This window comes from Cynara cardunculus, assembly GCF_001531365.2.
Source record: "Cynara cardunculus var. scolymus isolate 2C chromosome LG 9, CcrdV1, whole genome shotgun sequence".
Taxonomy (NCBI): domain Eukaryota; kingdom Viridiplantae; phylum Streptophyta; class Magnoliopsida; order Asterales; family Asteraceae; genus Cynara; species Cynara cardunculus.
The window spans coordinates 8906948-8934882 of NC_037536.1; the positions used below are offsets into that span (position 1 = coordinate 8906948).

At 35.5% G+C, this 27935-nt stretch overlaps 1 protein-coding gene across 4 annotated transcripts; it reads right to left on the bottom strand.

Annotated features, from left to right (window-relative positions):
• Positions 1-1837: 1837 nt before the first annotated feature.
• On the bottom strand, positions 1838-27437 carry LOC112518719 (RRP12-like protein). 4 transcript variants are annotated; one of them, XM_025126514.1, is made up of 18 exons: positions 26834-27437; positions 25323-25863; positions 24643-24813; positions 21520-21611; positions 20770-20977; positions 20118-20299; positions 19833-20030; positions 15634-15776; positions 14502-14595; positions 14330-14386; positions 14115-14249; positions 11339-11407; positions 7203-7316; positions 5113-5274; positions 4899-5027; positions 2829-2930; positions 2371-2450; positions 1838-2272 (listed from the first exon to the last, which is right to left on the bottom strand). In XM_025126514.1, the coding sequence occupies exons 1-18, from the start codon at positions 27365-27367 to the stop codon at positions 2017-2019; spliced, it is 3267 nt and encodes a 1088-aa protein (XP_024982282.1). In that variant the 5' UTR covers positions 27368-27437; the 3' UTR covers positions 1838-2016. The 4 variants fall into 4 exon arrangements, with proteins under 4 accessions (XP_024982282.1, XP_024982280.1, XP_024982279.1 ...); XM_025126512.1 differs by having other exon boundaries at positions 1838-2269; positions 24643-24891; XM_025126511.1 differs by having other exon boundaries at positions 24643-24891.
• Positions 27438-27935: the final 498 nt, after the last annotated feature.

The window sequence follows — 27935 nt, forward strand, 5'->3', positions numbered from 1 at the left end:
AATTTATCACATGTATACACATACATAACATAACATATGCATGCATCCTTTTACGTTCATCATGTCTTTGCATATATATCATCCATGTATATTATTTTATCATGCATACCATTAGATATTCAAATATTAATAACGTATAATTTTACCTTAACCCAGATTGTCTGAAACCGGTTATAACAAGTTGTCAGACATATGAACAACTTGTGTATATCCTCAAAACAAATCAAACAAAAAAGACTAGACATATGAACAACATGTGAACCGTATGAACATCTTCTGTATATTCAGGAGCCGACTCTGTTGTATGTACATGAACACCTTCGAAGCTTGTGTTCACATGAATTACAGATACTGTTCATATTCATGTGATGTAATTGTGCATATGTATCGATATGAACATCAATTGCCTTTGATATGTGTTCATTTAAACGAATTCAAATGTTATACTAATCACTTACTAATAGGAACGCTTTGATCATTATCGGAATTCGAATTGCGAATGTAGTCGTAGACGATTTTGTCATTTCCATTGTTGTCAATGTGTTTTACAATAGGATTATCCATGTTACTCGGACGATACGGAAATCTTTTACACTTACGAACAATATCATTATACGTAGAACATCATTTGTAAACTACGATCATGAACACTAATGAAAATAAAATTCAATATTACATCATGATCAATGAATGAGATCTTTAGATTTGTAACTCTCAATTAATTATTAAGGAGTTACATAGATGTCAAATTACCTAATTACCCTTGTATTTAATATATGAGTTACATTTGAACATAAAATATGATTGGTTAAGCTTGGTTAGTATAGTTAACACAATTTTTTTGGTTACTATTTGAACCAAACTCTATATATATATATATATATATATATATATATATATTTGTGTGTGTGTATCTTCAAATGCAACCTACTTAAAGGGTACAGCCGTTAGAACCAAAGGGTATTTGGATCTTTCCACAAAATTCATATTTCTAAGAATAATTCAGATTTTTCTTAAAAAAAATTAATTAATTAAATATCATATTCGGTTACTATATTAATTCATAACTGTAATACATGAACAATTATAACCATTCATAATCATTTAGAAAAAAAACACCATTTTTTCATATATGAAACCATATCCATATACAAGAATTTATCACTTTTTCATATAGAAAACAATATGAAAAATATTCCATATATGAAAAAATCCATCACCTTTTCACATGTGAAACAATATGGAAAATTACTCACCAATAACTTATTTCTCAAGACCAAGATAACCAACATCTCAAAACTAAAACAATTAAAAAACAGTTAAGACCCTTATGTTATCCACTTTTAAAACAAGAAAGAAATTGAAAAACCTCCTATACACGCAATGGCGTGGGGCATCAGAGGCTGTTGCCCCATGGCCAACTCGAAGGGCTTGTGGGGCGTCAGAGGCTGTTGCCCCATGGCCGACTCGAAGGGGCTGAAGTTCGATGCAAAGCTTTTTGGGTTTGATGTTTTGTTGCTGGTCTATCCTTTCTTGCTGTTGTTAATCCTTTGCTGCAGTTTTGACCTCTACTATAGCCCCAATCGAACTCCCTTTCACTTTCTTGGTTTGCTTTGCTTCTGTATGCGACTAAAAAACCCAACTTCGAATCAATTAACAATCAGAAACCTCATGGTTGCGGTATGTGACTAAGAATCCTTTGCTACTGTATGCAACCTAGAGAGAGAGGGGGGGAGGAGGGTGAGAAAAACTTCGGGTGCAAATTAAGTTTAAATTTCAAATGATTAAAATATATCCTTTTAAATCAATTAACAATTAGAAAATTCTGAACCGTTGATCAAGAGAATGGAGGGTCAAGATTGGATTATAACGGTTGTATCCTTCATAGCCTTTACTTCACTCCAATAGCAACTACTCAGAAATTGGAAGGATAATGAATTGCACGTATTAGTATCAGAATTTAGATGGCTGACAACATGATGGATCCAAGTGTCTCAAAACTCTTTTTTTACAGCACTAAACGCGTGTATTTTTCTTCGTCCACTGTTTCCGTCTCTTCCCACCTGAGTTATCACTTTTGAAATTCGCGATTTTCCTTTTGCCTGAATGTTTTACTTCTTTCTTCCTATCAACAGTGTTTCCTGCAGGTGCAAATTTACGAGGCTTATATGAGCTGCGTTTATCATCCCTCTTCCTCTTTCGGGGTTCCGTTGAACGTTCGTTGTTATTGCTGGTAATACTCCCAGCTGCCTTGGGTATCTTCTTTTGTCTACTGAATAAAAAAAGTCAAAAACAATAAAAGTAAATTGTCTTAATATCAAAGGCATAAACTAGTCAAGCATAGGAAAGTGTATTTTATGAAGTTAGAACCTCTTGGGAGTTGTATCAGAATTTTCTGCCTCGGTTTTGGTTGTGACAGCTTCCTGGGAACTTGTCTTGCCTTGACGGTTCTGTAATTCAACAACACTGATGACGTTAGTTTTATGCATAAAATCAAACAGAACCATTTCCGTAGCATATCCAGCTACCCAGAAACAAGAAAAAGAAACAAAACTCGAGATTCATAATTGAGACATCTATTTGTTTATCTTAGAGGGAAAAATCAGTATAAGGTTAGATGTAAATAATTTGAATTGCTAAAAGGAGGGAGATGTGAGTGTAACATGCCATACTAAGCATAGAGATGGAGAGGCTTCTATCATCAAAATAACTAAGATCTTAACACAGCTTGCACAAGATGGCACTCATTGGCAATTTGTGGACATTAAGCTAGCATAATGAAAACCTGAGATTTGTTTTTCATGGCAATTGAAGGAGAGGCACATTACCTCCAAGACATTCTTAACAAAATCTCGATATTTCTCAGGTACTAGAGATTTCACCGATGCAGAACCACACTTTCGCATAATAATCTCCAGGATGACCGTGACCTGTAATTGCAAAGACAGGATATGAGTAAATAAGATCAGACTTACAGTTGCATTGATGTCAATATGGGTAGTCAGAGAAAGAAAGTGTTGCTGTAAAAGAGCATTGGCATCCAACAAATACAAGGGACATGCACCCCATACATATGATACTTCCTATTTGCTAATCACATAACATAACATTACTAAAAAACTCATATAAACAAAGACTAAAAAACCCTAAATCCTTACTCATGTATTATGGCATGGAGATGCCTAGGCCTGTTTTTAATATAATGTATGGCTTTCATGCAGGCAGGCATATGTTCGTTTGTTAAATGCAGAAACTGGATATCAACCACTAGCTCTGAGTAACAAAATTATATTTCAAATGGAAGTATTAATCAAAATGCTTTGTCTTTACATACACATATATGAAAGGTCAAATGGGAGGATCAGTTGAAGTGGGTGGTGCCAAGCTCAAGTTGCATCCAAACAATATCTTACAGACCAAAACCATTGTGACAGATCAAAATAAAGAAATATTGCCCACTTTTAGCGTTTCACACTATTTTCAGATACATGCTTCTACTATATCGAACCTTGTCTCTACTGTTCATGTTCTCTCCTCCATTTATGATGTATCTTCCTCCCCAATCCTTTCCATTTTTTAGGTAATCTCACCTAGATCAAAGCACAGAAGATTTAGCTTTTACCCACGGTGGATCAAGAGAGTAGTAGCACTGAAGTAAATCTGTCAAACTCCAACACCAATACCTAGTTCTTTTGATATTGGATAACCAACCAAAATGTTTTTTGCATTATCGCATGCTTCCCTTTTATTTTGGAAGCTTCTTGTCATTGTTCTGTATTATGTGGTCAAATCTTTTCCATTGAGAATGATTTTGTATTTTCTTTTCTTTGGGTGTGAGAAGTGTATGTTATATAATTTGTACAAATCAGAAATGGGGCAAGTCTGGGTCTTTTCCTGATATTTCCATATTATTTTTCATCTAGAGGACCGACTACCTTTCTGGAAATGATTAAGCAAACTCAATTGCAAAATGACCAACTATGAGAAACAAATTAGCAAAATAAAAATATTGCAATTATGACAAACAGTTCAGCAATTATGTGCCCATAGATTTACTTTAGAACTTTAAGCAGCAATTCATTATATGCAAAGCAATCTGGCCCTGTGTACATAGAGTGTGAAGGTAAGTGAAGAAAAAGATAGTACAGCTACTATAACATCTGGGACATGAATAGTGCTGGTGTCACTTGTGCTCTGTTATGCAGAGCTGCTGATACTACTTCTTAGTTCAGGATTTGATTCAACTGTACCACTACAAGCAGAACTACGGTGCCCTCTAAAAAATATTACACAAAGTACCATCATTTCTCATTTTATTGCAGAATCTCATCTCATGCTTTGCATTTCATACCTGGCAACCATATTAGGTATCCCAAATTGGGGACTAGAGTGGGCTGCGGGGCATAACTACTAACAAGCGACAAACAATAGATTGTGAATGCTTTTCCCAAAAAAAAAAAATAGATTGTGAATGACAGAATAGCATGTTCCTTTCCTAAACATTTTTAACAAAGAGCCAGTTGAATTCTAATCTTTGACCAGCGCATCAATGCCAATCAAAAAGGTAAACCAAGAAGAAAGATGATTTCCTTCAGCATCAGAAAGAAAAGCACATCTGAAACTGAAGTACTCAGGGTAACAAGAAGTTGGTATAACTAAAAAAGTAAGTGGCATGGTCTAATCCCAATGTCGCATCCATGAAAATTTCTGATTGTCCATTAGCTCTCCCTTCTATGCCCTACTGAACTAAATCTGAATAAGACCCCACTGAGCAAGGCAGGCCAAATCACCTCCCAGCTTTTTAAATGATGGAATAGCTACTGTAGGTTAGTACCTTGAAAATGCTCAATTTCATTTTGATAAAATCTAAACTAGTACGTAGTTAAATAAGCACATACTTTTGATTTGAAATGATGCCGTGAAACAGATGACCATGGTAGAAGTCCACTGAGGATATCAGACATAAAATTCTGCAAGTCTCTCACTTGAAGGCTCAAAACTAACACCTTGAGAAAGCCTAAAACAGCCTGGTGAGATCCAAGAAATAAAGTTATATAGATCAATAATAAAAAAACACAGCTAAGGTTGAGCATCCAAGTAGGGTAAACTCACTTTTATAACTTCTATGGCTTTACTATGCAGCAACTCCAAGATCGATGGCACAAGATCAGGCATCGAATTGCAAATCTTTGAGTCATTATAAATAACTAAAGATAACGCAGAGACAGCGCCACTCTTTATATGAGGAGAAGACCCAGAGAGATATCCCATTATCTGAGTATTTACACATTACCGTCAGCAAGAATAAGCAGTATGGAAATTCAATAATAAATAGAAGAGTGGCTAAATAAGCCAAACAAGACGATCCTGGAACTAGTGGCAACTTAAATCCATCCTTGAACGAAACGACCAAAATAAAGATTTAGTTGTTTTACGAATAATATATACATGAGCATTTTACCCATCAAATAAAATAATAATATATTATTCCTATCATTTTAATTATTAACCAAATATCCTAGGATATTTTGGTATCTCCTCGTTTTATAGCATGTACAAACTCCCGATGGCCATGCATTGCTCATTGCAGGTGTAAACATGTATGCACTTAACTAATTATTTATTCGGAAGCATGTTTTTTGGCCATAATTGATTGTCCACTGGTCACAAGATTTTGTACTTTTGATGGGACTTTTTGCTTTTGTGTCTATTCCCTAGTGCTTATAAAAGGGATAGGTTAGCTTAACTCCAATTTTTGCTTCGTACATGCTTCGTAGATGAACGGTAGTGATAGAAGGTTCCAAGTACTTTATGTAATTCTCTTTTGAAAGCATTTTAGGCTTCAAGACTTATTCTAATATTTCCTTGAAAGTTTCATTTACTTCCAAGCTTGTCATCTTTCATTCCTTTTTCTAGTATTTACTTTTACATCTAAAATGCTTTCCACCCAAGCAATGAGAGGCTAAAAACCTTACCTTGGGTGTGGGTGATGTTAAGACTAAAACCAATATTGGCATAAAGGTTGCTAATTAATAGCAATTCTTTCCTACCTTTCATCGAATGTTAAATTGTATAAACACATCCATAGATGAGTTAATCACTTGTCTAAAAGTGTTAAAGTGGGTTGAACTTAGAAATAAGCCAACATGCCCACATCAATTTGAATGAAATGCTTGGAATAGCTACTCAGAATCACGGAGACTTGTTTCCATTCCATATAGCTTATTTATATAGTTTGTGCATGCTTGCCAGTACACTTTCCGGCTCGAAACCATCAAACGGGCAAAGGCTCTCTATATGGACTTCAACTCTACATAAAAATATGACAGTTAGTCTAGTGGATAAGCGTAATCCTCAATCTCGAAAGAATCCTAAAAAGAAGCCAACAGTTGGATTAAAATGAGTTTTTTGCTATAGTAACTTTATGATGTTATAGCACCATTTTAGTCTAATATATAATTTAACTTTAACTTTTTAAATTCAGTAAACTGACACTCAACAAATATTTCCTTGAATTCGCCCTTAGAAATGTTTTTTTGGTTGATCCTCGATAGCTTACTGGTATTACTTGTGAAAGACAACAATGAATTGACATGTATGTGCATGAATCTTCATTTACTTAAAACCTTGCAACATTTATTATTACTGCATAGAGAGACAATGATCATTCTGTACTCAGAATTTATGCATAATATGAGTATGGGGATGTGATAAGCTTGTTCGGGTTTTATGATTATTCTTTGGTTTTGTTAACTAAATTTTCATTATGTATTCAATGTTGAGCAGGATTAATATACCCACTCAACCGAAGTAGTGTTAGAAATCCAGTTAATATGAACTGATATAACTATTAGCTTTGTTTAAGATCATTTAGAGGTTTAGTGAAAATGCCTCGAACTCCTAGAAGCTTTAGCATCGTCCTCTAAGACACAAACCGACAGCCTTTACGCCAAGCAAGAGTGCCCTTAAACACTAATACAATACATATGACATCCCCTAACTTCTTCTACACCGCATTGCCTATTCCCTTCTTTGCCATAAGATTTCAACATTTACAAGCGGAAAAATAAAGTAACATTGCCAGCTCTCTTCAGATGTGTAACCCAACTTCTAGTCCATATCATATTTTTTTCATTATCTATAGAAGAGATTATAAGAATGTTTTGAGCTCCTAAAGCAAGTTCAATGAAGCGTGTAATTACCATGCTGATGAATTCATAATAAGGTCCTTTGTCGGGTGAAGATGACGTTTTTTGCAAGCTAGAGCTCATCCCTAGAAGTATATCATATGCCACTTTTCTGCTTTCTTCCTTGGACTGGAGGTCAAAAGTAGATTATATCAAACACGCATAATAGAAAAATTGGGTGGATAAAAGAGAGGAACATAAATTAAGATGGATAAATTAGATAATTGCATAGGTAACATGATCTGAAACAAAATATGTTAGGAATCCATCAACAAACTTCATGATAAGACAAACAACTAGCTCTTATTCAATATCATTTAACCAATAGAACACTAATTAAAAAAATATGCAACAATTATAACTTTCACAAGTGACTATTGAAAAAATCACTGAAGGTTCAATAAACTTGGGAGGATGTTTAAGATTCTGCTTTTGTGCTCCTTGTGTGTGTATGCATTCCAATCCTATAAGCATAAAACCCAAACCAAATGGACCCAAAAGTAGGGTTTGGGCCTTTGGGGGGAGAGATTTATGCAGTAAGCTCTTCCTCAGAGAGTAGAGCGGTTGTTTCTGTGAAGACCCACAGCTTGTGCAAGAGCGTGAGCAAACAAGAAGCAGGAATAAAGATCAACATATAGTGAACGATGAAAATAAGTACCAAGAGGAACATTGAACACATATAAAAGTTAAGGTAAGGCAATACCATACATAGCAAGTATGGTAGAAACACAACCTTAGGCCTTGTTTTTTTTCCAAAAAAGGCTCTTATCACTTATTCGGTAAGAGGTAGAACCATTCAGATTGTTTTCTCCAACTTTTCAGACCCTCTTATCACTTACAATGTTCTGAAAAGAAGAGATAACCTAACCCCTTATTTACCTCTTATCCTAATCCCTATCGCTCTTCTTGGCTCCCGGTTCACCCTCTCACTCGATCAATCTGTGATTTGCTTCACCCTCTCAATCGATTGGCTTCATCTCTGGCTCCCGACTTCACCCTCTCTATCGAACCGATCTGTTTCTCCATCTCTGGCTCCCGACTTAACCTTATTTCTCATTGGAATTGTATATTCCATCAGCGACAGTTATCAAAGTTATTATGCACTGATAGGTGAGAAAGATCAAGAGGGTAATTTTCAGGTGAATTTGTGGTCAAGATTCAAGAACAGAGAAGGTGGGCAGCCATGGAATTAGCTTTACAGGTTCAGACACCCTTGTGTTATGGAAGAACAGTTCTCAAGGACACAACCCTTGTGAAGATTATAGCTATTATCGGGTTTCACACTTCCAAAAGAACAAATATGTTCTCATAGGTACAGATCAATCATCTTCCTTGTTGATTTATGATGATTTCTTTATTTGTAACTTAGAATAATTGAATAATGTTGTTTTGTGGGTTTCTTCTTCGGATGTTTTTGTCTATCTGTTTTATTTGTTCGATGATAAAGTCACGTGTGTGATTCAATTTGTAATTCCTTCCATTAAATTGTTGTTCTGGGATTTTGTACTCAGAATTACAGGATTAGGCCTTGTGTCATAGCAATAGAAATAACTTGGGGAACATATCTCTTAAGATATGTTTTTGATTGGGTTGATAAAAGCAAAGGACTACTAACCATCTTCTTATACTACAATGAAACTAAATTATGTGTATTGAAACATGAACAAGTGGAGAGAAAGAATGTTGGGAAATCATTCACATCCCAGATAAACCACTCTTTCCTCCCCACAAAGATAAACCACCTTTTCCTCCCACAAACAACCCACTGTTAACTCCTTCAACCTCTATTTTTGAGTGTGTGCATGGATTTGTCCATCATTTGATCTTGCCTTTCATTATTGATTGTTAACTAATTTTTGGGATCGACTGAAACTTCTGCTGTTTATGAAGTTAAATCAAATTTGGCATTACAAAATCTATGTCATGTCAAACAGGAGAAAAATCAATGCCTTGATGGATGTTTTGTCCTGCTCCTACCCTCCCATAACAATAGATCCTCTAGGCATATTTGATGCAAGCATAACATATATAATGTTTGGCAAGCACAATTTTTGTTATTGTTTGATACTTTGGAGGCATATCCTCTGGTATATAAACTTCATTGGAAATACAATCCCACTTTAGAACCTGTATTATGAAACATAAGACCAATTATTTTGATCTTAAATTTTATTATTTGATCATTAAAGTCAAACTTTATGCATTACAGCTCACACCTCCGGGTGTGATCTAAAAAGGGTATTTGTATCAATTGACATACTTTCAATGGACTTGAATGTAAATGAAGATTGATTTAAGTTGTTATGAAACTTCATTCATATTTCCTATTGGGTTTGGATCAATCGATATACTTTGATAGGACTTTGAATCAATTTAAAATTGATGACATATTTTAGTTAAAATGAATTTTAGTTTATATTAGATGTAAAGTTTGTAAATGATGATAAATAGATGAAATTGTATAAATGTATATAGATTGAACATTATAATATTCTCAAGGTTAAAATAAACAAATACACATATTCAGACATTTATCAGTTATCTATTGATTCTGCTTTCAGACTTCAGCACCACCTCTGATCATTCAGAAGTGAATTAAAGACTTCAGACTTCGGCACCTCTTAAAAAACAAAAAACACCTTAGTCTAAACTGCCAGCCCTCTACCAATCTCCTAACCTATCTGCTGGAGTCCCACATTAACTAGACTTGGACCATTTCTCCTGTATATATGTTGGAACCTCCCCTTTCTCCTCAAGGGATCTTTTGGATAGTGATATGGGGGTTCCACATATTCTCACATGGTATCGGAGCCAAGGTCTGCCACTCCAAGGACCCGACACTTTGGGCAATTCGAATAAATTACCTTAAATCTTTGTGTACTAACCTCAAGGTTCAATATTGAAAATTTTTCAGAGGTTTTCCCTAATCCTAGTGAGTTTTACAGACCCACTGGACCAGAAGCTTCTCAAGCTCAAGCATTTACTTTTCTAGTTAGAGACCAACGTCTTGGAGCTAACGTGGGATCCACTTAAGGGCCTACCATTTAGGTTGAATTTCGATTGATTAGGGCAAAGTTCCTTAAAAACCTCTGCGCCCGAAACTGACAAACCGGTAGAAGCTTAGGTCTTCCTTGTAGAACCATCAAATGACCTGAGTCCATCTAGCCTCTGTTGGAGGGAGCGTGTTGGAGTCCCACATCGGCTAGACTTGGACCATTTCTCCTGTATATACGTTGGAACCTCCCTTTTCTCCTCAATGGTTCTTTTGGAGAGTGATGAGCGTTCCACATATTCTCACACTATCCAACTCCCTTCTCCCCGACTATGCTAGCCATACGTCCCCCATTCCTAGTCTACCTAATCCTCCATCTCAAAGTGCTCCAATCAGAGGCCATGTCCTTGGAAATACCTAAAGCCACCATGTCCAACCTCACGTCCTCCTAGGCTTTCCCCCCTCTATAGTCACTCTTTCCACTCTCCTAACTGGTGTCATCATCAGTCTCCTTTAGAAGTATGTTAACATGATTATGCATGTAACAATCACACATATGTAAAACAGCAATGACTTGCTAATTAGGATGGAACATTTACGTCATCGAATACAAGGTTAACGATTTTTTCATCAACAAAACTTCCATTTGATAATCCTAAAAGTACGTGATATCTAATTATTAGCCCTAATTGGCTAGATATAGATTTGAAACAAGGGAAGAAGTTCATGAACAACCCTCAAAATTCTCATAGAATGTTATTCAATCAGATAATAATAAATAGACAGATAAAACAATACCAGCTACTGAAGTGCAGGACCTTTTTGTTCATGAGTAGTAAAATAATCGCCCAATGGAACCGAAAAACTACCAACCCCGATTATAATCCATCTAGTACAGGATAATAACAAAAATGAATACAGATAGAACCATCTACCATACGAGAAACTCAAATTCATGGGCCAAACAATTTTCTATCAACTTTACATATAACTTTGCATGCCTCCACAACCATATTGATGATATATTTGTGAAACAAATCAATAGAGAAAGGGCATCATGGGGATGTACTAGTACTTCCAGATCAAAAGAGATGAGAGGACAACTCCCTAAATGAAATGCAAACACAAAAGGTAGAAGTAACTTGAAGGTAGATCTTACATCTTTTAATGTCACTATAATTTCGTTCAGCATACGAAAACCATGAGTGTTCTCTCCATCCGAAGTTCTCTACAGAAATTCATTAGCAAAGTAACTATTAGAGCAAATTTTACACGGTATATAAAATACTCAAGCAACAACGCCTTGGACACGACATGTTAAAAAATGCATAACTTTTGCTACTCGACTCTTAAACCAACATAATCACCACATAAAAAAAAATATTACCACATATTGAACCATTCCGACAAAATGACCTCCTAAAAGAAACTCAATTTCCAATAATGCAGAAACCTACCAAGATAGAGTAACTAATACTCCCTGTATTCATTACCCGTCCTTAACTTGTGGGGGCGTATTAGACTGAATGTACTTAAGTGCAATTAGTATAATGTAGAGGGCACTCCTATGTAACTAGTATCTCTATATATAGAGACCGATTGTAATTAGGTTACATATCAATATCAATACACAAAACCCTTGTTTATTTAGGCGAGGCAACGCAAAAGCGCAGCTGAGATTGCGCCTCTTGGATCTTGAACGAGGCTTATGCCTTGGTTTAGTGTGGCAGTTCGGTGAGGCGTGAGGCGTTGTCGAGGCGTACACCTCAAATGATCGCTTTGGTAATGGTTTTAATAGCAGTAGTACTTCTCTTTATAGTATAAGTGTTTCCTACTTATTAAAGCCCAATGGCCCTAATGTGTACTTTAAATATTTTAAAACTCAAAAAGCTAGTACTTTCTCCTCTCAATCACAAAGTGCGGTTTGACCCTTCCCGTTCCCCAGGCAACCAAATTTTCCACACCCTCTCAACCTATCTCATTGAGGTTTCACTATTTCCTCTGTCAAGAACCATTGAACCAGTGCCCCTAGTAATTTAGTATTATATATATGTATATAAATGTGTTTATATATTTGAGTAGTATATATACATATTTTGGTGTATATATATTTCCGCCGAGGGGCTTATGCCTCTGACCCCCTCGAGACTTACGCATCGCCTCGTTTAGGGAAAACACCTCAAGGCCCAATTTCGCTTTTGAAACCTTGGCTAAATCTACTCCGAGGTCGACCCGACATGAAAACAAATGTATAAACCCATTTTGGTTTGTTTTTATTAGTTAGATGTCAGTTTTAATTTGCTTAAATAGTATAGATATGTCGTCTAGGATAGAATGTGATGGGTTTTATCAGGGTTTAACGTTTAATATATGATACATTTAAGTGTTTAAATTAAACATGTTTAGGAATTGGTTAGCATAACTTGTATAGTCCATTGGTATCCCCCGACCATACTAAACAAGGAATTGGTTAGCATAACTTGTATAGTCCATTTGATTTAGTATCAATTGTGATGAATAGATTTCAACTATAAGTCTTAAGCTTTTATTGATTTAATTGAGTAGTATATCTAAGTGACCCACGTCCATTAGGTTTTAACACTATTACTTTAACCACCGAATCCCTAAGAAGATAGACACCTACTTTACTTACTCCTATACTTGGTTTGAGTTCGGTTTATAAGTTTAAGCGTTTTTGTGCGTTTAACGAAGCGTGCAACAGTGCCAAGAGGTGATTTTGGATCAGTAAAGAGAGCTAGTGTTTATTATGAAAAAGAAGCATTGATGAAAACATGAAGTTGGTAGTTCGAATTTCATCATATAAAAGAGAGTTTTTCTTTTCCTATATTTAGTATTGAAAAACCATGTATAAGTGATTTGTTTCCTTGTACATATGATGTTATTTATTGATTCTAAGATGAGGTAACAATTCAATATTAGGAGAATAACAAAATTATTATGTTACGAATATATGACTTCTACACTTTTGTTAAGTCAAAACTTTGTTGGTTAGTTTTTATATCATGTTATCAATACTTTGCTTTATTAGTCATATTGCAGCTTTTAATTCGTTGTGATTTTGCTCATAACAAAGTGATTACTGCTAGAGTTGACACTTAGATATTGGATAGAGATATGACATAGAGATATGACATAGGTGAGATATTGGATAAAAATATGCCAAGTAAACCCCGGTTGTGTCTTAAAACATTCTTATGCTTATTTGTGTGTGTTTGCCAGAAGTTTTTACATGTTCCTTAAGAAGCATACTTGTTACACCTTGAAAGAAGGTCGTAAGAAAATTAATGTTTGTTGCAATCAACCACTAACTTTTACTAATAAATTACAAGAAAATCATTTTCATGACAGAATTCAAATGAAATTTGACCCCTAACTATCCTTCCAACCTTGCTATTACACTAGTGCTCTTTTTTTATTCTTAATAGTCCACTTGTCCACCAAATGGTTAACTAGCCTAGATAATCCACTCAGATATCCGATTGTTTATTTAGAAAGTGATATACACTATTGTGGTACTTAATCTCACCATTCCCTACAATTCGGTACTCGTGTTTATCACGTATTACTTGAGTGACATTGTACACTTGGGGTTAATATTAGGTTACCCTACCCCTATCATAACACTATAGCATAATAGCATACAAAGTCCATTGGTAGGTTAATATTATTAACGAGCTTAATCCACCAGTAAATCTTAGTACACTACGTATTTTATGATTTTTATCTCAAAGCTCACTATGTAAATTCATCTAGAAATCTAGAAGGCAATACTTGTCAACTTTTACATAAAAAAGGAGTTGTCATCAAGATCTCTTGACAATTAATTCTCTAAGGGGAATTGACTAACAATGTAATAGAACTCTTAACAATTAAGGACAGATAAAAGAACATTTCAGCAGCAAGGAGAATGTAACCTCAATTGAGTGAATTAACAAGGTCCGAAAGCATGAAAACCGCCATCTGAGTGAAGTAACATAGGCAGGGGACTTGAAACCAAGTAATAACTCCACAAGTTCCTCAAATCTAGAAGAGCAGAACCCAGAAGATTTCTGAACAAGATTACAACAAAAACAAGAATGAAACAGATATCCTTGAAGGTATTTAAGAGTAAAATACTACTGGTGCTTACCTCCAAAATTTTGTAAAGGGTAGCATAGGATTCACTCTGGATGTTGTCATCCTCTTCCTATACCAAAAATAGAAGTATAGTATTTTCTTAGTTGTTTAAAATACTAATTCTAAAATGGAGAACATCAAAATGAACATGTTAGAATTAGCAGAACATTGGGTCCTTAGCACACCTGCAAACTCTGCCTGATAAAGTTGTATATGAGATCAATGAGATCCAAGCTAGCTGCTCCAACAACAGATGATGCTAGCTCAAGTATTAAGCACCTGGACAAAGGCAGGATTGGACGAAAACTTATTTAAAAGACAAACTTTAATTTCCATTAAAAAGAGGCTCTATTTGATTAAAACAATTTCATTTTTTCATTTCTATTTTCTCTGTTACTATGATCTGGTAAGGAATCAAAATATCACGGCCATCCACCTACAATATACAACGAGACAAAAAGAACTAGAAATGAAAAGGATGAAAAGAAATAAAAACTTTCAGAAACTTCCATTTCAGCCTCCATACCATATTCCATGGTAACAACACCATCAGAAATAGTCAAATACCTTCATGACCAACATTATCAAAAGTAAACTGATATAATTTCTGAAAAAAAACAATTGTTCAATCAGGAGGGAATATACCCTTGACCTTCAACTCCTAAAGGCAAGGAACAGCACCATTGAGATAGACCCATTTGAGGTAGAAATTAAGAGTTCTTGCATATTAAAAACTTCTACTACAACTGCCTATTAGAATTAGGTGTTCAGGGAAGTACAAATTTAAGAACAACTTGAACTGGGAAGTTTCCTATTGATCCCAATCAACCTTCACCAAACATTGAGGATGGCTATTGTCATGAGCTGAGGGGCAAGTAGCATCAAAGTGATTTTAGGAGAGACAAGGAGAAATAAAAATCAAAAGATGACTGAATGGTTAGTTGAAGTTGCTCAGGTTTGGCAGCAAAAATACTTGGTGTCCATGGTTGAATGAAATGACGTACAACGATATTCCAGAGCATAATGAAATATGCAATGTTCTCTAATTCTCAGTTCTATTTCCCTCTCTCTGTTCTGTTCATCTATTCTAAATCTTGAAGGATCAGTCAAAACCATTACAGCGATCCATTTCTTTTGATAACTCCAAGAAGTACTAGGAATTCACAACTGCCACCAAGAAAAGATCTTCAAAACCCCCCGATGCTTCGTTAAATGATTTGAATAATATGGTTCAAACCCTAGGCAGCAGACAGAACTATAAATCCATACACAATTAGATCCAAGCAATGCAAGTACACAATACGAAAACACATATACCTGTTTGCATTTTTGTTTGTAGAGGATTTATCATCTATCACCTTATCTACAGAAACATTCAGCTTTAATCTTTTAAGGGACGAAAGGAATATCTTTGTTATTGCTGAAGAATCAGTGATAAGAGCCAAGCATTCAATGGTATCCTGGAAATTGAAATGTAAACATGAGATGAGATGAGGACCAAGGAATAGAAACAATCCCCAACATATGACAGCAAGTTTCACAGTTCCTGTAACTTCGGAATAGACTATGTTTTTTCCTTAGTAAGCCGTAGTACGTAGAAGCAAGTGCGGTAACAAAAAGTAAAGCATATACCTTTTCAACATCAAAATATAGAACATAAAAGTGATGTGTAACAAAAAAATATGTCTGCACTCTCTAACCAAGAAGATAACAGAAGACGACAAGTCTTTCATCTTTGAGGAATTCATGTGAGCACATAGACGTTTGTAAATTGATTAGCAATTAGGCACTGAGATTGCCTCCAGATATTTACAAACATGCAAAAGCATACAAAAATGATAGATATTTTTTCGAATTTGAAGAGTCTATGCACACACATGTATCATATTCAAGTACGCATATTGTACCATCTAAAAATGTTGATGAGCAATAAAAAAACAAAAAAATAAAAATTATGTTGATATTCATATTGTAGTGTAAAGTACATCTTGATATTTAAGTAGGTAAATTATTATTTATCAATGCCTAACGGAGAAGTAGTTAAGTGCCCTAACACAATGAACTTAATTGAAATTAAATCACGTAACTTAAATACAATGATGAATCATTAATTAAAAGCAAATGTATATTTTGTTTCAGAAGCTTAAGAATGGTAATTTACTCAAATCGGAGCATAAAAATATAAAATTCTCGTCTCAAAGAGCTATTAGCAGAACATTGGTAAGAGGATTGAGCAAATTCACATAGAATTCAAAGAAAACGAAGAAGACTTAAGAAATGATCTTGGCTACGGACTAAAAGTAGAAAAAGAAAGAAGCAAGTATCAAACCAATTACGATAAAATTACTTGCTAATCTCTTACTCTTTCTCTTCTATATTTTTAGATTATGATATATTCTTGGGTGGCTAATCTGGAGTTCTATTTAATGATTATGATAGGAATTGGTTTTGGCATTCTCGTCTCCTAGGGTTTCTAGATTGTAGAGCAGCAATTGAACTCATTTAAGAGAAGTTGTGGTATGAATAAGTTCAATCATGGTTTAAATTACTTGCATGTCAAAAACTGAGAGATTTTGAATGCTGAACTCAGATAAGATTTGTGTGTCATCGATCAAAATTTATGTTTTGATGCAAATAGTCAAAACTTTGGTATGATTCTTGGTACAAAATGAGATAACAAGTTCAGTAGGAAGATTTGAACCTTTGCATGTCGTTTAAGTGGTAATGGCAACCCAAAGGCACCACTAATCCAGGTGGCCTATGCCCAATGCCAGAGTCCTAGAAGGCTATAACCGCAGCAAAGCCAATCCTATGGGAGGTTGAAGGTTTTCGTAGCATGTGAAGTTAAAATCTATTAAATTCACTTAGGCTTTAGCTCATTAAAATTGTAAGGCATGCTTACAAGGTTATGACAAGGAAATAGCATAGATGTCGTTCATGTTGCAAATTAGTTGTCTTGGGATTGAAATTTTGTTTTTTTGTCCCTTGAATACAAATGTGCTAGTAGATGAGTAAATCCATGTAGACATTGATTGTGATGTTGCAAGTACGTTGGAGTGTCATACAGATGCAAGTTGCTGATACTTGATGTTTGTACTATGCTTGTTCCAAATAAGAAAATGAAGTTGACTTGCAAGATTTTGATGTTTCATTTATTTTTGTTATGTGTATTTGGCAATAACTTGTAGTATGCATTTGGAGACTTTGGGATGTAAACACATATGGATACATACATATCTATGCAGCAAGGATCCATATAGCTATCTAGGTGAATGATAAGTAGATTAGGAATTAAGGAACTGTAATAAGTTGAGAACACATTGGGGTACGTTTATATGAATGTGTGTGTAGCAAGAGGAAATTTTGGTCTTTCAATTTCTTAAGTTAAAAACCAAAATTTTACAATGTGCAATGGAAACAATGACTAAAATAAGAAATTAACTTAAACTTTATGATTGTGGAAGAAAGAAAACAAGGCGGCACAAGAAGTTATTTTTTGTGATATTTCAGACTAACATGGTGACTAACATCGACACACTAGATAGAAGTAAATACATGATACAAAAAATTAGTTTAGTGGTTTGTGTAACACACTAGTTTCGTATTTGTTAGATTTCAATGTTTTAAGCCTTAAATACAAGTATTATGATCAAATTAAGTGCACTAAAAAGGTTCCGGCAGTTGTAGCATCTTTAAGATCATCAATATTTTCAATAACAAGTAGCTTCCAAGGCAAAGCATGAGAAATCAAATCTAAATACTTGACAAAGCAAGTCTAGTAAGCATGACAAAGCAAGCTAGTTATGAGTTGTCAAGGCTAGAAGCATGTGTCGGCAAAATTCATGATGACAAGCAAGAGCTAGAAGCATGACAAATAAAAGCAAGAAGCATGATGTGTCAAGATTCTTTTTCTTAAGCATGATGTGTCAAGATTTTTTTATCTTAAGCATGAGGTGTTAAACTCTCATAAGAGTATAATTTGAGAGCAAGAAGAACAAATAGTTAATGCAATGTATTCACCTATAAATAATGGTTGAAATGTTACCATTAGTTCCATACCCAGACAAGAAATCACTTTCAAATACATTATCAAGCTTGAAGTAGGAAATCAAAGAAAAAGCTAGGCGTAATCAACGTGAGTACGTTGTAAGAATTATGAGATACATACATGCTATATAATAGTATTTTATGCATTATCAAAAAACTTGATAAGATGTTTTGGCATGTTTGCATTACATGAACTGATGATACATTTACATATTCCAGATAAGCAAGATGGCATGTTATGAAATAAGTAAATTACACGCAAGGCATGAAAGTTTCTGCATGTTATGTATGACCATAAATATCCAACGTACTGGATATTACTAGAAGGGGCGTCCTGCAAATGGACCTTATGGGGAAGCCTTTATGGAACCCAGGGTTAGCAAACCCTCAAGGCAAGTACGGTATACTTACATGTTGTGAGTTCTCAAAAGAGTATTTTTATGCATGATAAAGAATTTTAGTGAATTAGTATTCACAAAGTGTTAAGTGTCATGAAAATTGTTCATTCATGAAACCATAACAGCTCACTAAGCTTTTAGCTTACGTATTTCATGTATGTATCTCAGGGAAGGAGTAAAGAGGATTTGCATGAAGTAGTGTTGTTCTAATCGATAGAAAAATTATGTTATATTATAAGCTATTGAGTTACGTTTCTGCTACTATTTGTACTCTGATGTAATCATAAGCTAAGTTTTATAAAATAGAGTTAAATTTCAAGTCATATACAAGACTTGGTGGTATCTTAAGAAGGTAACGGCACCCGAAGTAGGATTTGGGGTGTTACAGTTTGGTTTTAGATTTGTATATACACACACATGCTAAATATGTCATAGAAACACCCAGCAAAACCAGGTCCTATCATGTGTTAATTCCACCTGGTTAGCCTAAAGTATCACAAAAAATAACTTGTGCCACTCGTTTATCTCTTCCACAATCCTAAAGCTCAAGTTTATTAATTATTTTAGCCTTTGTTTCCAAGCTTCATATTGTAATTTTTTATTTTTTAACTTGAAAATGTGAAGGCCAAAATTTCTCTTACTATTCTCGTTCTCATATCCTGAAATTCATAGTTAATAACTTGGGAATCCATTATGATATATGGGGTATGCACCGCCGAAAACTGTATCCCCAAAGCACCAAATATAGGGATTCGGAAAGGGTAGAAGCATTGTTGCTTCCTATTATCCGATATACTTAGCACATGGCGTATGCACCGCTGAAAAAAAATATGCCCAAAGCACCCAATACAGGGATTCGGGAAGGATAAAAAGCAGTGTTGCTTCCTATATACATAGCACATGCCAATGACACAAGGAAAGAGGGCAATGAAGTAGCAATTGCTAACATAAATAAAACAAACTCCTACAAGTTACTAAATTAATCAAATCGAAGAAAAAAAATGAGATGGATGAAATAAACAAGAAATTAGTGAAGTGATAGAATTAAAGAAAGGAGAAAATGATCATGACCTTTAAGAAAGCATGCTTCTCAAGAGGCACCTTTACAAGAAGTTTGGTAAAAGCCTGAAGCAACTCCTCTGAACATGATGCCAAGGCCTTGATGTTCCTGGTAGCAGTTTTTTTCGAGTAACTCGTCTTTGGAAGTTTGGAGACCTCTACATCACCCTGGTCAGCACTAAGGACACTCCTGTTTTGCTTCACAAGATGCTACACAAAAGGCAAGCATGCTTGCATATCAAAAGAACCATAAAGGAAAGCGAATTTTACAACATAATCAAAGAATAGAGATATTACCTGCAAGGCAAGGGCCACAGTCTCAAGCATAAAGGAATCCTTTCTGAGGCATGAAATCAGAAGTTTCGCCAATGACTGAAAATTTTGATGCATGTCATGTGGATAGCGACAGAAGGCAGGCAATAATTCCCAACATCCTCGGGCATGAGCCTGTAGTTCTTCTCGAATTACTGACATTTTAACTGGCAAAAAGAACAAATTTATTCCATGATGAAGTTATATTTTCTCTACCATTACATTATAACCCTTCATGGCTTTTGTGAAGAGAAAGGCACATAAACGGAAATACATATCCTGACTCGTCACCACAATGCATCGTATGAAAACACTTGCACCAATGAAAAAGTGTAAGATCTTTAAGAAACAACAGATGAGAAAGTAAGCATTTTCACTCCATAGTTGTGCTATCAAATGATGTAAAGAGGAATCAATCACACAATATGATTAGGAGTTGTTCCTTTTGGATTGAGTTCTCATTAAGCGGTCCATGAAGAAGGCCCTGTATACAAAGGATAGTAGGAAAATGATACACTTGGAACATATTTTAAAGGCTTCTTGTCATGGTTGGGTATAACTGGAAAAACTACGTTGAATCACAAAGCAATGTGTTTAACAGCAAGAAACCAAAACCGTAATATATTTGAGGAAGTACCTTTTTGGCATGCCTCTTGAAAGGAATCAGCTAGAGGAACTATACACTCTATAAAGAACCCCAAGGATGATCCAGCAACATAGTCCTTCAAAATAGGTATTAACCAAATATTTGAGCAGGTCAGATTGGCATCAAGGGTAATAGGTATAGCCTCAAGTAGTTTCTCCGGTCCCATAGCAATTACAGCAGACCCCAAACACTCCTGAAGCTGTAATATCAAATATCAGCACGAACAACATAATGTTAGGCAAGTGCATCTATACTAGACGTACATGACCAAGTAAATATACAAGGAAGCTAGAAGCCTAGAATATGCACATCATGTTCAAATACTAGCACTACAACAATTTCAGCATGGTTCTAGGCCATCCCCTATGTACACTGGTTTGTTCCCTTCACAACCTACAAATAGAGTGAGCCACTTTTGCCTTCAATGTGTACCGGTCCATTCCTCACCATCACTTATGTGCACATTGCATGCCTCACCTTCTATGGCCACCTTTCATTTATATGTAAATGAAAATGTAGAGAAAAATGAGACGGACACATAATTTCATGCAGTTTATTCTAATCTTTTTATCAATTACTTCTCCTTGAGAACAATATAACATCACAGACAATATATAGACAATTAGTATAACTAAATCTACGTCATCGGAGTCATGCACAGAGTGTAGAAAGGTTATAATAGGTTGAAAATTCAAGCATATCTGTCTATACAGATGGAAACAGATTCTGAAAAACACTTACATGCTTTACATCAGAAGTATTTCCAGATGCAACTGTCATAAAACTTGCAAGCTTCAGAAGTATGCTCCCCATGTAGATATGAGAACTCTTCCCTAAATATCAAATTAAAACCAATGACCTGTAACAACTTATGTAATAATTCAGAGAAGAGAAGCATCATCTGATTTGAAAAGCACAGTAAACTTAAACCATAAAATGGCAAGAATCATTATGTATTTAACAGAAAAAATTATTTAATCATACCACTATATGTTGAGAAACAGAAAAATATGAAATTGAGAAAGAATAGAATTGAAGATGAAACCGTCGGCCAAGCTTGGATTGAAGCAAAAAAAAAAAAAGATAACTTGCAATTCGAGACGCTGGGATCTCCCATACAAAATAACCAGTTCTACATACCACCTATGTTGTATATAGCCCCGCTATAGCGCAGCAGATGTTACGATAATACATAGATGACTTTTGGTTGGTACAACCACTTGATTGTCCACTTCTAATAAACGTAATTGACCCAATTCTAGATCATCTTCTGGGATCGTATAACTGTCAAAAGTGGTCATATAGCAGTGAAATAGCGGTTAGCAGTACTCGGGGTAATAGCGGTCCCAAATAGTGGTCCAGCGATTAGCGGGGCTATAGGCCGCTAGATGACCACGAAATGAACCCCAAATAGCAGCCAACCTTCAATTTATTGTAGACAATTATAGAGTTAAGTGGCTTGTTTTATGACTTCTATTTTGGTCCTAGAATAGGTTTTGTTTTAGACGACTTAAGTAATTCAACCACGGGTAAACAATTCGACAACACGTTCTCGCGAGACCGCTATGCCAACATTTTACCGTTGCAATAACCACTATATTAAATCACAGTCTTAACCACTATTTTTGATTTTGATCGCTGTAACAGCATATCACTACTCCTCCCATTCCCCTTTATTTATACTAGACCCTTAACATATTTTTCACCACTTTGCCCTTTTCCAACAGAATGGCTAACAGCTTCCATTGCCCCTAAGGTGGTCTCCTCCTCAATGATCTGATTTGGATTATTCCTTCTACTATATGTAAATCAAATTGGTGCCCTGTCCCCAAAAGGCCACCTTGTCCTCAAGGTGGAAGTCAGCGAACGCGAATTGCATCCGGTAAATTTTTCCATTTTAACAACACTTCAATCCACCATCCTTCATCATGGCCTGCTGACTGACCCCCATCAATAGCTTTTCCCGCACTTCTAACTCCAAATCCTTTTTGAGTTGGAGAGACAAGGATGGGGAATACTGTTGCTACCCAATAGCTTTCTTTAGTTGGGAAACATGGAACACTTGATGTATTCAAGCAGTAGCAGAAACTGAAGCTTATAGGCAACCGCACCAATTCGCTGAATAATTTGAAAAGACCTACAGAAACGGGCGGCTAGTTTCTGATAAGGGCGTTTGGAAATAGATTTCTGTCTATACGGTTGAAGATTGTAATAAACCCAGTCCCCAACTTCAAAATTAACAACCTTGAAGACTTTTCTGCTATCTTCCAATTTTTATTGAGCCCGCAGTTCATCTAAACCTGCATCCCTTTCCAACAGCTACTCCTCGAGAGACAAAACGCCAGTGTCACCTGGAAACAGTAAAGCTGTCGTAGGTCTCGGCCATACAAACCTTGAAAGGAGTGCACTTGGTTGCAAAATGGTATGTCATGTTATACCAAAATTCTACCCAAGCAGCCACTCAAACCATTAGTAAATGCCCTGAATGAAACATCGAAACTTAGAATTACGTTTCTCCGAACTTATTGACAATCTCGGATTGAACATCGGTATAGGGCGTGGTAGGTGGTACCTTCTAGTCAGAATAATTCCTGCAAACGTACTCATGAAAACCGTATCATGGTCCGATACAATGGTTGAAGGAAATCAATGAAGGCGAACCATTTCTCGGATGAACAAACAGCAACAAAGGTTGCGGTGCAAGTGTGTCTTACCGCCACAAAATGTACAAACTTCGTGGTTCGTCAACTACCACCAACACTTTTGGGGTTTTAGATTTGATTAAAAACTTAAACGTGGCGGAAAGCCTTTAAACTTTTTAAAGCCCCTCTAACAAGAATTATTATGTACTACTAATGAAAACAATAAAAAAGAACACCCGTAGACATAGAAAGTCTCTTCACATCACCCATAGACACATCATTTGAAGCCTCATGTCAACTCTATGAACAAAAAAACACTCCATAAAAGCGAAAATACTCATTATTTATGTTAGTGCATCCCGTGTCTTCATCTACTAAAAAATTCAGACAAGAAACATAATGAACCTATAGCATACCTAATGAATCAAACATCAAACACTTTAATTTCCTTCTACTACGTGCTAGCTTATTTACATGAGAAAAAAGACACAAAGCTCATCAACAGATTCCGAATCTCTAAGGGAATCAAAATATCCACCATATACAAGACCAGTTCTGCTATGCAACATACCACAACCTGTGAAAACAGAATTGCCCAATGAAATTATCTTTATATCCCAAATTGGTGCAAGTCCACTAGTATGGAAAAAGTGGCATGCTTAACAACCTGAGTCATGGCTAGTCAAGTTGATGCTTTTAATGTTAGCCAGTCTACCATCCAGTAAGTATTCAGTAAAGTTATTTTTTCTCCTTTTTCCATTGACTTGATCTTCATGTAGTTAACCTGTTAATAGCATGCTAGTGCTTTGTTCTTCTACATGTAAGAAGATAAAATGCATTCAGCTTTTGCTTTGTGTGCAGTAGATGAGCATCTCAATGTCACTTCTATCCAATATTTTTGCTCACAACAGAAACAATGAGATATTTCAACTTTGATGATTGATTTTATATGATAATTTTAAGTAGGAAACTAACATAGAAAACTATATGTATTGTTATGAAATATAACTACATTCTATTAGAAGGTAACACATTAGGTTTATTACCCAGGAATAAAATATGGGATGTTGTAACAAGTCTACTATTTAGACAAGAAACAAATAGATATACATGAATGAATAAAAAGAAAACATTTAAAAGTATATTTGCAAATGCTTTTCTATTACCTAAGGTATAATTTGCAATAAGAATGCGCTGAGTATGCCTTAACACAATGACTTACCAAGTTTGAGAAATAAAACAGAGATGACAGCCAAAGTATGCTCATTTGGAATTCCTCGATTGGTACTTAGAACTTTAAGAAGCATATCGCATAAAGATTTCAAAATTCTTGATTCTTTGGAATCAACATAATTTTCATCGGCAAGCATCATCTTCGAACTCGACAGGATATCTACATCAATGTGATCGTTTATCATTTCTTTTATAATAATTGATGCCTTTGTAGCGGTAGCTTCGGATGTCAAAAGACCTAAAAGTACATGCAAAGAGTTAGTACAAGTACTGCAAATACAGCTATGTGGAAAACCAGAAAACATCTAACATCAACAAGAAATGTTTTTAAAATATAGTAAACATCACTTCTCGTCAATACAAGCATTGAAGTCGTGCATGTTTCTCAACAAGCAAATGTTTGATGAAATAAGAAAAGAAAGCATATATCTGTTATACTCATTCATAGTTATTCTCTATTTCTACATTTTTGTCTTATTTATGCCCAATGTCGCATCATGTCTCCGAGTTTCATCTTGCATTCGTAGGTGTTTCTTGCACCTTGATTAATGAGTTTTTATGAGTTCATGGTACATTTTCAATGTTAGAATTTAGAAAGCTCACTCTTCATTGTTCCCATCATTAGATAATCAAAAAATATAATCATATCAAGCAAAGATATAAATCTACCTGTTATAGAGCCAGTGACTAAGGAATAATGACTATTCCATTTGTTTGAATCTCCAATCTGAAATTTGGTAAGAAAATTCACAAGTAGAGCTGATGCAGAAAAAATTGTGTCTACAGGGTTCTGTCTCACAGATATATATGATGCAAGTGTTGCGACTATCTTTACAATATCCGGAATCGTCGATCCAACTTCCAAGAATCGGAGTATCTCCTCCATAACATCAAAAGTGTGCCTCGTTAATGCTGAGAACCTGACACTTATAGCTTTTTGTAATTCTACAACAGCCTTTGATATGACTTTGCTAGGTAAATAAGGGACCAGAAATTTCAATAAATTTAACATATGAAGAACCTCTAAGTGTTCACATTTCGATAAACTATCATCTTTAGATTCATCTGCAGATCTTGAAGCAACTGTTTTAACCGCCAACGGCATATAAGTTTTTAATGATTTTAATACCAACTTGCTTGCCCTTTTTTTGACAGGAGATTGAAAAGATTTGAAGACCTTTACAACACAATCTTGAGCGCATTTTCTGACCTGTAAATGGAAGAAAATCACAATGTCATCTGAAAAGTAAATTATCAAGTTGATGTCTAATTTATGCTGTAAGAAGCATGAATAATTACAGCATCAGCTCAGAATTAGTTGGTATTTTGAGTATGCACTAAGAACCAAACAGACATTAATTTACATGCAAATGATGTATATATATAAAAAATCTTATATCATATTCAACCATGAACACGTTATAAATGGGACCAGCAAAGTGCTACAGGATACTTTAGCATACCTACATTCATATGCCCTTGAGAACCTATTTTCTCATTTATCTCATGCTAGTGTTCAAACATTGTTCATGTCTTTTTTTGGGAAGAAACAAATTAAAGCTATCAGTTTGGTGAGTTTATGTTAGCTAATACCATATCCACATAGATTGCAAGTGATAAGAGTTTTACTGACAAATATTGTTATTGCATTTACAGAGCCTTTACAGTTCTGGCTGGAAGTTAGTATTAGGGCCAGGGACCTCAATTCGTGCATAAGCAGATATAACATAACATGAGTGAAAATAGTTGTCCTACTAATGAAAGATATTCAAATTCTGCTAATGTGAACTTTAGTCAATGCTATTGTTATTTTTCTCTTGATCTTTCCCCTATCTCCATTTCTGAGTTGTATATCATTGGGCAATGCAAACAATATGATTCCTCCCCAGAGGGTTAAGGACATCTGTTCCTCAAAAAAAAACATATCCAATAAAGTGCACCTGTACATTTGACTTCAAGTTCTTTCCTTATGACAGTATAGCTTAGGCAAGAGAAGAAGTGATTTTAGCGAAACATGTAGATATATGGATAATAATGCTTGAAAGTTCATTCTGCTACATGCGCTTCGTTTGATTTATAGAAAATGATAACCTATTACCTACTACTAAAACCATTGATTATTGTTCCCACTGGCACAAATTTACAATGTAGCAAAGCCAGTAGAAATAGAGACAATATACCTTTGGACGCTTATCTATTGAGTACTTCATAAGCGTCTGAAAACCTGATTTAACCGACTCCCAATCGTCCAAATCACAAAACTCCAGCAACACCCCCAAACACTTGACCAAAGCCCTCACACTCGAAACAGGCAAACCCTCGCATGGACTCTCCATCAACTCAATTACAATCTCCGTAGCCTCAGCCGCCTTGGACGTCGCTATAGACTTCTCAGGAACCAGAGGCAACACAATTGCCAAAAAGGACGACAGCGCAGACACTGCATCAGCGTCATGGGTTATTCTGGAGGTATCAGAGAGGGCATCAATGGTGGCAGCGAAGTAAGAAAGTGGTATGAGTGGCAGAGATTCGGCTTGTATGATAGAGCGAGTAGCGGCAGCGGTTGCGCAGAGGTGGCGGTGTTGAGGTGCGGCGGACTTGCCGTAGCGGTCTAGAAGTTGTTGGCATACATCTGATTCACCGGCGAAGGAGATAGCGGCGTCGGTGGATACTTCCATGGATTCTTCTGTTGTTTGTCGCCGTTGTTTTTTCATCGTCGGATGGCGCGACAGTTGGGTGTAGGGTTTATAGAGGGTTTCTGTTTAAAAACTTGAGATATTTAACCTTCAGGTTCGCAAAAAATGTTCGCAGGAAGGAATGGAACGTTAAAAGAGCATTTGAAAGCAAGGGGCAGTCTTTAGTGTCTTACCCAGTAAAAAGAGTCTTACCTCGTAAGTGATGGTGATGGTGATGGTGATGGTGATGGTGATGGTGAGAACTCTTAAGGGTGTTTGAGATTGTTTATTTAAAACAACTTTATGTTTTTTTGTAAAAGTGTTTATTAACTTATGTGGTATTAAATTAGAGTTAAACAAAATAGGGTTAAAATTATAAATTGGTAATAAGCAGTTTTTCATAAGTCAGGAATGATTAACTTATCAAAAACAGCTTATTACCGATTTGGCACCGGTATAAGCAGTTTTTTTTTTCTTATCCAAACACCAGAAAACAGCTTATCACTGGTGTCAGACTGAAATAAGTTAAAAAGTAGTTTTTATAAGCAATCCCAAGCACCTTTCTTATTCGGGTAAGCATTTACCGGGTAAATTGTTGTATACGATA

What these genes read in the sequence shown, in the direction of transcription:
- LOC112518719 (XM_025126511.1), bottom strand. Translation starts at nt 27,367, where the DNA reads ATGAAAAAACAACGGCGACAAACAACAGAAGAATCCATGGAAGTATCC. An exon ending in AGTCACTGGCTCTATAACAG is followed by an intron (nt 24,892 to 25,322) that starts GTAGATTTATAT and finishes ATGTACTTTTAG; the next exon opens with GTCTTTTGACATCCGAAGCT. An exon ending in TCTGATACAACTCCCAAGAG is followed by an intron (nt 2,273 to 2,370) that starts GTTCTAACTTCA and finishes TTTTTTATTCAG; the next exon opens with TAGACAAAAGAAGATACCCA.